This window comes from Callospermophilus lateralis, chromosome 1 (genome assembly GCF_048772815.1).
Source record: "Callospermophilus lateralis isolate mCalLat2 chromosome 1, mCalLat2.hap1, whole genome shotgun sequence".
Taxonomy (NCBI): Eukaryota; Metazoa; Chordata; class Mammalia; order Rodentia; family Sciuridae; genus Callospermophilus; species Callospermophilus lateralis.
In genome coordinates this window covers 99,658,547-99,668,696 of record NC_135305.1, presented here as the reverse complement: position 1 = coordinate 99,668,696, position 10,150 = coordinate 99,658,547, and the positions used below count along the sequence as shown (strand labels likewise).

The 10,150-nt window shown below is 47.7% G+C and overlaps 1 protein-coding gene and 1 pseudogene across 2 annotated transcripts in view; one reads left to right on the top strand and one right to left on the bottom strand.

The window, feature by feature from the left end:
* The first annotated feature begins 352 nt into the window (after positions 1 to 352).
* LOC143384011 (U6 spliceosomal RNA) lies at positions 353 to 452 on the top strand (annotated as a pseudogene).
* Positions 453 to 7,264: 6,812 nt separating this feature from the next.
* Positions 7,265 to 10,150, bottom strand: part of Ogdh (oxoglutarate dehydrogenase) — an 84,516-nt gene continuing 81,630 nt past the window's right edge. For both annotated transcript variants that reach the window (XM_076836651.2, XM_076836662.2), the window contains 3 exons: positions 8,923 to 9,086; positions 8,543 to 8,697; positions 7,265 to 8,432 (listed from right to left, as the gene is read on the bottom strand). In XM_076836651.2, coding sequence (XP_076692766.1) covers positions 8,312 to 8,432; positions 8,543 to 8,697; positions 8,923 to 9,086 — 440 coding nt within the window. In that variant the 3' untranslated portion in view covers positions 7,265 to 8,311. The remainder of the gene's footprint in view (positions 8,433 to 8,542; positions 8,698 to 8,922; positions 9,087 to 10,150) is intronic.

Genomic DNA, 10,150 nt, shown 5'->3' with positions numbered 1-10,150 from the left:
TGACTTAAACCTCACTTCTTACACAAAAATTAACTCAAATGAGATACAATGGGCTGGGGATATTAGCTCAGTTTGCAGAGTGCTTGCCTCGCATGCCTAAGACCCTGGGTGCAATCTCCAGTACCACAAAAAAAAAAAAAAAATAAAATAAAATAAAATGAGTCACAAACTTAGTGTAAAATCAAAATTATAATATTTTTAATAAAAATACAGGAGAAAATGTTTGGACCCTAAGGTTGTATGAAAACTTTTTAGACTTGATGCTAAAAGTACAATTCATAAGAGAAAATATCAATAAATTTGACTTTATCAAAAGTAATAACTTTTGCTCTGTTAAGAGGATGAAAAGTGGTCGATTTCACAGCAAACATACTAAAACTGGGACAATACAGAGATTAGCATGACTCTAGTGCAAGGATGACATACAAATTCATGAAGCATTCTCTCTCTCTCTCTCTCTCTCTCTCTCTCTCTCTCTATATATATATATATATATATATATATATATATGCATGGAGGGTATTGGGGATTGAACTCAGGGACACTTGACCACAAGCCACATTCCCAGCCCTATTTTGTATTTTATTTAGAACAGGGTCTCACTGAGTTACTTGGTGCTATTCCTGAGGCTGGCTTTGAACTCACTATCCTCCTGTCTGAGCCTCCTGAGTGGCTAGAATTACAGGTTTGCACCATGGTGCTCAGCAGCATTCTACATTTATACACACACACACACACACACACACACACACATACATACATACAGGAGGATGAAAAGACAAACTGCAAACCATGTCCTGTCTTGCATTTTAAATGGATCTATACATACATAATATCACATAGTGGTTATTTAGAAGATTGATTTACTGAGTTATAGAAATCTTCCAAAATTTGGAAGTTTCAGTATGTTACACAAAAATTACACAATATCATCACTAAACTAATCAGAAATGTTTTTAAATATAGAGAAACCACTAAGATGGTAGCGGTGATGCAAGTTTTACAAAATTCTCATTTTCTTACAAAAGCTTGAATATTATTCGTAACAAATACTGTTTGTTTTCCTTAAGGTGGCAGCCTCACTTCTTTGATTTTAGATTAAATGTTGGTCACACTCCCTGGGAGTACATAACTAGTTTGTACTCTGGTTGTCCTTTCAGTACACAATGACACCTGTGAGGTGGTTCTGCTCAGGACTGCAGGAGTACCTTTCTGAGGCAAAATTTGGGCTTTGGTGCCTGGCATGTCCTCGTTCCCTTTTGTCACATGGAACACTGGAAGGATGTGTACTTAAGGATAGAGACTTAATAAAATTAATAATTATATTGCTCTATCAAGGACTTTCTGAAGTGAAGCTAGAAGGGGTTAATGGATTTAAATTAGGCTCTGTGAGGGCATCTTGGGGCAGGACATGATGGGGATGCCTCAGTTTGGTGTCCTGGGCCAGCAGATTCCACCGGCACTCTTGCCTTTTCAGTATTAGTGCAAAGATCCACACGGACAAGAAACAAAGGTCTGTTTTGAAAATCAACTTGATTTTGTTGACCCCTGAACAAGCCACAGGGATTTCCAAGTATTTTCAAGTCACCCTTTGAGAGCCAGTACCTACTCTGGGCCTTTTCTTTACCGTCACCAAATAGGAGAGGCCATCCCTAACCCCCACTGAACATAACCCAGCCAGACCCATGGGAATGCTTAGGCCCCCCCAGAGAACAAGTGGGCTAATGGGCACCATGGCTAGCCTATCCAGCCGTGGTCTTAGTATTTTTCTCATCATCTGGGTGATGGAGTTTTTTTTTTTTTTTTCTCATCTTCTCTTGACCCTGCCACTCTTTGTCCCTCATGGCCTGTCAATTAACTGACCCCAGCACCCCCAGGCAAGCCCCATTCTACAGGGCCCATGTGTAATATTTAATAAGCTTCAGTCCTGGGTCTGTCTTTCCTGGCTTAGTGAAGAGAAACCAGTCATGGCCATGTCCAGCGGGAGCCCACACATCTCCCAGGATAGCACTGGATGCTGCTTCTAATCTACTTTCTCTGGAAGTCATTCTCACTGTCCCCCCTCCTTCCCTTCTACCCTTTGATCTTTCTTTCTTTCTTTCTTTCTTTTTTTTTTTTTTTGGTACTGGGAATTGAACTCAGAGGCGCTCAACCACTGAGCCACATCCCCAGCCCTTTTTTGTATTTTGTTTAAAAACAGAATCTTGCTGAGTTGCTTAGGGCCTCCCCAAGTTGTTGAGACTGACTTTGAACTCGTGATCCTCCTGCCTCAGCCTCCTGAGCTGCTGGGATTATAGGCATGCACCACCGCATCTGGCTTTTCTTCTCCATTTCCAGGGCTATGCACAATCGCTGCCGGCAGTAACATGATCCAAATGTGAACTTTGCCCATGTGTTCCATCCTGAGTCCCCTAATTGTCCCCCTGTCTGATGACATGTGGCACCTGTATGTCTGCTCATGGCTTCTGGCCTAGAGTGCTCCTCATATTCCTCGCCAGCTGCATGGAAATATCTGAAAACCCTCCTTAGGTTAACCCAAGTCACCTGGGCTGAGTCATTGACTACGACCCCCATCCTAACTAACCTGCCTGTGCTGCAGTCAGTGTGGGCCTTCCTGGGAGGCTAGGCCATACCTAGATGCACACATAGGTATAGATGTGTGTTGCTTGCCTGGACTCCCTGTGAGGTTTCCAAAGGCAAGGATGTTACTTCCTCTCTCTACTTGGCATATCCTCCATTGATTAACATCTGCCAGCACCCTTGTCAAGACGACCACCAGTTACCTTTGTTAATCAGTGAGTAACTGTTCATTAATTGAAATGCAACATCTCAATCCTAAATCCTGGCTGGGCCATCCTAAGAGGCTTTAAAACAAAGGAAGGAGCAACATTGTCATCCTGCTGCAGAGTCAAAAATGAGCAGAGGGGACCACAGGATGATAGAGGAGAGAAAACCCTTAAGGGTGACCAAGAATTGGGTTCCAGAAAAGTGAGCTCTGCATTCATACTCTGGGAGTGTCTGTGGGGAATTGGAAGTGACCAGCCGCTGGGTGACGGAGTTTGGAGGAAAAGGTTCTTAAAATGTCCAAAATGAATGCGGTGTTTTGAGTCCCAAGAGTAGGTGTCTGGCTCCCTGGTCCTAGAGCATGTCAGGCCTCCCTTTGCTCATGTCTCCCAACACTTATTTCTGTACCCAGAATGTAGCAAGGAGGCAGCTTAGTGAAAGTGTACTGGATGAGGTGTTGGGAGGATGCTGAGGGAGCCCATCCAGCTTAGGGAAATCTAAGCAGAACCTAGTTTGCTGTGATCCTGCATCTTGGAAGAAGCACAGGACAATTTGCAAATGTGAGGCCAGAACCCTCTGCCCCTCTTGCAAACACTCCTGGCCTCTGCTGTTGTTTCACCCTTGTTAATGGGAAACTCAATAGACAAGCAGTTTCCCTTTATCCTGGAGGCTTGAGGGAGTCCCTGACACATGCTAGCTAGGCACACTGCTTATTTGGGAGGACACCAGCCAAGTCAGAGATGGGAGGGAGCAGACTCTGCAGAAAGGGGAAGGGAGGGACCCAGGCAGAGGATGTGAAGAGGCCGGGACATAGTATCAGCTCCTCTCCAGAAATGCAGGATACTGGGCAGCCTGGCACCCTGTGAGAAGGGAGGAGTGAGGGGAAGGAGGGTTCCTTTTGTGATCCACTGGTGGGGAGGTGAGCTGCTGGCTTTCTACAAGGGACATAGGATCTAATTGGACTCCATATGGCCCTGGAGAGACCAGCAGAAGAAGGGCACTTCTAGGCCACTGGTCTGGCTAACAAGTGGATGAAATCTGGGGGTGGGTGGTACCTGTTCCTGTCCTTTTCCTTCTTCCCACTGTCTTATCAGTCCCCGGAGCACATGCCTGGCTCTGATCTGACATCTCAAAGCCTCCCTGATATTCCTTCTTGCTTTTCTGCCACCCCTGTGATCTGCCTTTTGGTTTCTTGCAGCAGGGCGAGTTAGTCTTCTTGCCGCTTGTCTCCCCTGTACCTGGCTCTACCTACTCCTTTCCAACACCTTGGGTGTAGGTGGCATCTGGTCCCTCAGACCTCAGGGCTTTTGAATGCATAAGATGTTCACAGAGCTCCCTCTTTACCTTCCTACTCTGTTCCTGAGTTAGTTGCTGACTCCAGAATTAAGAAAATCTGTTCCTTGATCCATAACCCAGACCTTTCATTGAATTGAAATGCTTAAACCCTGTCCTTAAGGCCAAGAGTCAGCACTTGGGACATTAGAGGTGCCCAAAAAAATGAGGTAAAGGGCCAGCAAGAAGGGAACAGCCCCAATTGCTGGTGCTTCCCTCAGGTGGCCACACCTGACTGCCTAGACCTCTCCTCAGCAGAACTTTTCCTACCAAGGTGGTTTCCTAGATGGACAGGGCAGAGGTCAGGGCAGGGCAGGAATTCCACTGGGCTGAGGAGCCCTAAGGACAGTCCTGGCCCAGTGGAGCTCCAGCTCTGGGATGTGAGGGTTGGCAAGGAGATGGTTTCTGTAGGTCCCAAGCCTGACAAGCTCCTTGACCCAAGTGGACAGGGTTAAGAACATTGGCCAGGGGTTTGGACTTACCTGTGCATTTGGGGAACCTCAGTGGTTCCCATGGCTACCTGACACCAAGACTGTGGCCCTGAGCCCATAGACTAGGGTGGCGGGGGAACATGAAGAGGTGTGTGAGGAGGGTGAGGACATAGGGCTTCAGGTAAAGCAACCCCTGCAGATGTGCTGGAGAGGATACCTCATTTGTGGAAGCCTCTGGTAATTTGTTTTGGGGATGAAGTAAGCCAGGTATGATAGTGTGAACACTGGATCTTGCAAAAAGGATACTTGTGTGGAAAATCGCTGGTGGGAAGATCACAGAATCCCTTTTTTTAGGTAGCAGGAGTCAAACTCAGGGGTATGTGGTCGCTGAGCCACATCCTCAGTCCTGTTTTGTATTTTATTTAGAGACAGGGTCTCACTGAGTTGCTTAGGGCCTAGCTTTTGCTGAGGCTGGCTTTGAACAAGAGACCCTCCTGTCTAAGCCTGCTGAGCCACTGGGATTACAGGAGTGCAACACTGTGCTCGGCAATCATCTATTGTCTTTGTTCAGTTCAATCCTGATTGAATTCTATTTCAATGGGGAACTTACTAACACCAAAGTTAGTACTACTAAGGAGTACTGAATATTCATTGCAATTGACCGTTTTCACTAAAGGAAAGGAAATTAGGGTGCTAGGCCTCCCAGTTAGTTTCGTGGTGCCAGCATCCTTCTTCCTCAACTGTGGACAAACTGGGACAGAGTGAAGCCTAAGCTATCACTTGGCTGCCCCCAGGCAACTAGGGCTTGGACCACACTTGAATTAATGGAACAAGTGGTGCTCTTCTTCAGCAAGGTGCTAGCTCATCTAACAGGTGTTACACAATGGGGTACTACAAGATCTCTGGCCTGGTTCTGAAGCCCCCATTCTCACGGAGCAAGCTGATAATCTCACTGACTTGCATCTGGTCCACGTATTAAGGGCCTTTGAATCCAGAAAAGAAAAAGGAAGTCATATCAGGTCTGGACTCTGGTCCTAACAGTGACATAGGTAGGGCAGGTTTTTAGCATCCTTGTCTGCCCTACCCCACTGGCAACAATTCAGGAGCCTTGAGAACACCTCAGAGACTGAGGTGAGGCCTCCCTGTACTTTCAGTTCAAGCAAAGGGTGGGTGCAGGTAAGTGGGCATCAGGTCCAGGCAGTGTGTCTGTGCCTCAGCCCCTCACACATAACACCCCTCATGCCTACCGCCACCCTATCTTTTGCTGTCCCAAGGCCTTGCCCTGTGTCATTACTGTTCTCTTCATAGCACACTTGCACACACAAAAGCCAATACCAGCCCGCTAGTCTCATCTAACATGCAGAATGCTTCCAAGACTACATGGAATTTCTTCCTTCTAACAACTGTTCTTTTCCCATTTTGGGGAAGAGGACAATTGAAAACTGAAGCAGAGGACTTGGGGTGTAGCTCTGTGGTAGAGTGCTTGCTTAACATATGCACCCTGTTTGGTCCAGAATGGCAAAAAAGTGAAGCAGAACAAAATCAACTGGGAACCATCTGATTGGTAATGTTGAGTACTCTGTTCAGCAGTAAAATCCATCAGCAATGGCATCTGACTGTATGGCCTGACTGTCCCTGGTCTTTCCGGAGCTCTTACCAAGTTCTCTTCTTGCGTATTCAGGGCTGCAGACCCACATGTAGAGAACTCATTGAGATTCCCCTGCTTACTCCAGTAATTCCAATTGGAAGGGCCTGTGGTCAGTGATCTAAGGGTCACCACACTGAGCTGCTTCAATAATCAACTGGAGCCCCTTTCTGAGAAACGTTCTCAGGCCCTCAGAATCAGTCTAGGCTCTGTTCATGTGATGTCTTACATCCCTGCCAGCCTGAAAGGTGAGCCCCACCTTGGCTGTGGCAACTGCCTTGGGCCCAACACCCAGACAGAGAATGGAGTCTGGTGAATGTCATGATCCTCTGTAGGACTCAGGCCAGAAATCTTTCCAGGCCCAGGGCAGCTTATGTACATCTGATCCACCCTTGTCTGTGGACCATGTCAGATACACAGAGTGTATGATGACCACAGCCAGATGCAAAGGAGTACCCTGACCTTTGTAGCTCTGCAGATAGGGCAGCTGTTCCCATACCAGGAACCTGTTTTTCCTGGTACAGTTGCCAGTCATGCTGTGATTGCAAGATTCTTGAGTCACACTGCAAGAGGATAGCAGGAGAAATAAGATTCTGAAGAGGTGACAGGGCAAGGGTCAGGGCAGGTACTACCTAGAGAGCAAGTCCTGGGTCCAGGACCCCATGGCAGGCCAGGGCTTGGCTTGCTTGGTACGGGCTGGAGACTGGGCTCTTTACCAGGAGGAACCCTGAATTTGTGTTGGTATGAGATCTCACCTTCAGGTAGGAAGAGCTGCTTGGGCTAATAACTGTCAATAAGATAAGCCTACCAGGCATACTGACTGAAACAGATGCCCAGAGCACTTTTTGTTTAGGTGGACCCAAGGAAGAGAAGGCTCAAAGAGGCTGCAATAATCTACACCTTACTCATGTGAGGGGTTGTACAGGGCCACTGGTGCACTGTGAAGCAGAGCAGGTGGTGGCTGGCACTCCCCATCCATTAAGGAGGGGCTGCTACCCAGGCAGGTTAAGAGAGGCTTGGCTGAGCCTGTTCCCTGGGGAGAAGTTGGAGCACACAGAACAGCAGCAGATAGTTCATGGATAACTTAGTTTATGGGTCAAGCCAGTACAATGCAAAGTTATTATTTCTTTTTTAACCAAAATAAATAAATCAGATCTGTCCCTGTGAAGGTCAAAGTAAGGAACAAAGGGCAGCTGGCCCCTTGGCCCACCCAGCCCTCACCCATCCCTCTCTCCTGCCTCTGACCTGCTTTGGCACAGAAAAGAAAAGGATGCATTGAAAGTCTCCATTGTGTTTAAGGGAAAGAGCAGAAAAAAAAGTGGAGTGGTTGGGGTGGGGGGGTCTGAGAAGGAAGTTGGGGTCAGCAAGACCAACAGCTACAGCCAGTCAGTGCCCTGACTGTGGGACCCAAGAGGGCTACTGGCCCTACAGGGTGTCTGTGGGCTCCAGGGGCTGCCTGGCCCCGGGCAGCATGGATGGGGCATGACCCCCATGCACAGCCCAGAACCCTTGAAGGGAAAGGCAGCCGAGATGGTCACTGCACAATTGAACCTAACCCCACTGTGCCAGGTCAGGTCGAGGGCTCCCCCACTTTCCTGTTATCCTCATCTCACCCCACGGCTGAGGCCTACCATGCCAGCTATGATTCCTCTGGGGCTTAATATATTAGGCCAGGCCCGAGTAAGCAAAACAACTCCTTGGTTCCAGTGCAGGATCTGTGCCTTGTTGGGTGACAAAGACTCCAGCACCCTGGGAAGTCACCTGAGGTCCTGCTTCTGCTTGGGAGATGATATGGTGGGGAGGGGCTGTTTAGAGCTGACCCTCCCCAAGACCATCCTGTGGGGCTCCTTTTCCTTGTCCTGTTCCCCCTGCCTCCACAAAAACTGCTCAGCTTGAGAAGTCTGCACAGGCTGGACAGCATCTGGAGTGGGGGAGGGTCAGCAAAGCACTCAAGGGGGCCAACAGTCTAATTCCTATGAGAGCAGGGCTGGGTGGTGGTGTGCGGCACAGCGAGAGGGGCAGAGGTGTGGGCAGCGCTGAGGCACTATTCTTTAGTTGAGAAGCAATGGGCATCATGGATGTGTGGGGGGGTCTGTGGCCCAAGTAACCCCTGGAGCGTCTAAGAGAATTTTTTGAAGGCGTCCAGATCAAAGGCTGTGTCCAGGAAGCGCTGCAGCTCCGTCAGATGGGTTTTCTTGTTGCCAGTAGCTGGAGCAGCTGCTGGATCCCGGCCAGCATACCTGAGAAGGAGCAGTAAGGCAGTGGTCACAGTGGGTACTTTTCCCTCTCCAGCATACTCCCATATTGCCCATCAGCCTGAGGGAAGGTCCTATAGGCCCTTCTTGCTCACCAGACAGGCTTGGCGCGGTCGATGGTGGTCCGAAGTCTTGGCTTCACATAATCGTAGTAGCCTTGGTTTTTGTGTTCTTCCTGGCACCAGGCCAGCTCAGCATTAGGGTACTTCTGCACCTCCTTCAGCAGGAGGTCGAAGGGGAATGGTGACAGCTGGGAGAGAGCAAGGTCAGATCAGATCAAGAAAGGGATGTTCAAAGGGCATGCAGGGTCAGGAGGGAGGCTGGAGGTTCAGAAAGGGCAGTCATTGTTCTAGGTGAGAAAGGTCAAGCACTAAGGATTCCCAACTTCAGTAAATAATATTCTACAAAGGCACGAGATCCCTGATAGTCCAGAGGGCGGATAATAGCACTCAGATGCCATGTCTCCTGTCCTTACCTGTTCAATCCTTGTAATGGCCACCTGCTCTGCCATGTCCCTTGCCTTGCGCTCTCGGGTGAGGTCATAATACACCTTGCCAGTGCAGAAGAGAAGCCTCTTGACTTTGTCTGGGGCCTGAGCTGCAGGGCCATCTTCCGGGATCACCCGCTGAAAGTGGGTTCCTATAAGACAATTCCAATGGACAGGGAATTACTGCTGTGGGTGAAGGGAGGATCCATGAGATAGGGCTATGCTCATAATGCCCCAGATGGTTTCTGAGGGTTTGAGGTGCTTCCACTTCACCAGCCTCTGATGCCTGGATCTGCTCAGACCATAAGTGCTTTGCAAAACACATTGTGTATAACAAGTATACAGCACACTGGACAAAAATTAAACAACAAATGAACAAACTGAAAAATTAATCATACACAAACAGAAATGTTGGGAAAGATGTGGAAAAATTGAATTCCTCTTGTGCAATGCTGGTGGAAATGCTAAATGGCATAGCCATTGTGGAAGAGTTTGGCAGTTCCTCAAAAATAGAATTACCATATGGTCTAGCAATGCCACTTCTGGGTATGTACCCAAAAAAACTGAAAGCAGAGCTTTAAAGAAATATTTGTATACTCATGTTCAAAGCAGCATTATTCCCAAGAGCTAAAATATGGAAGCAACCCAAGTATCCATTGATCAATGAATGGATAAACACAATGTGGTTTAGCCACAGAATGGAATATTGTTTACCCTTTAATAGAAAAGAAATTGTACATGCCCATACTCCCAGTTACTTGGGAAGTGGAAGCAGAAGAATGACAAATTTGAAGTCTAGGCAAATTAGCGAGATCCTATCTTTTTTTTTTTTTTAAAGAGAGTGTGAGAGAGGAGAGAGAGAGAGAGAGAGAGAGAATTTTTAATATCTATTTTTCAGTTCTCGGCGGATACAACATCTTTGTTTGTATGTGGTGCTGAGGATCAAACCCGGGCCGCACGCATGCCAGGCGAACGCACCACCGCTTGAGCCACATCCCCAGCCCGCGAGATCCCATCTTAAAGTGAAAAAAATTTAAAAAGGACTTGAGCTGGGTGTGGTGGAGCATGCCTGTAATCCCAGTGACTTGAGAGGCCAAGGCAGGAGGATTGAAAGTTTGAGGACAGCCTAAGCAACTTAGTGAGACCCATCTCAAAATAAAAATAATAAGAGCTGGGGATGTGGCTCAGTGGTTAATTGCCCTTGAGTTAAATCCCC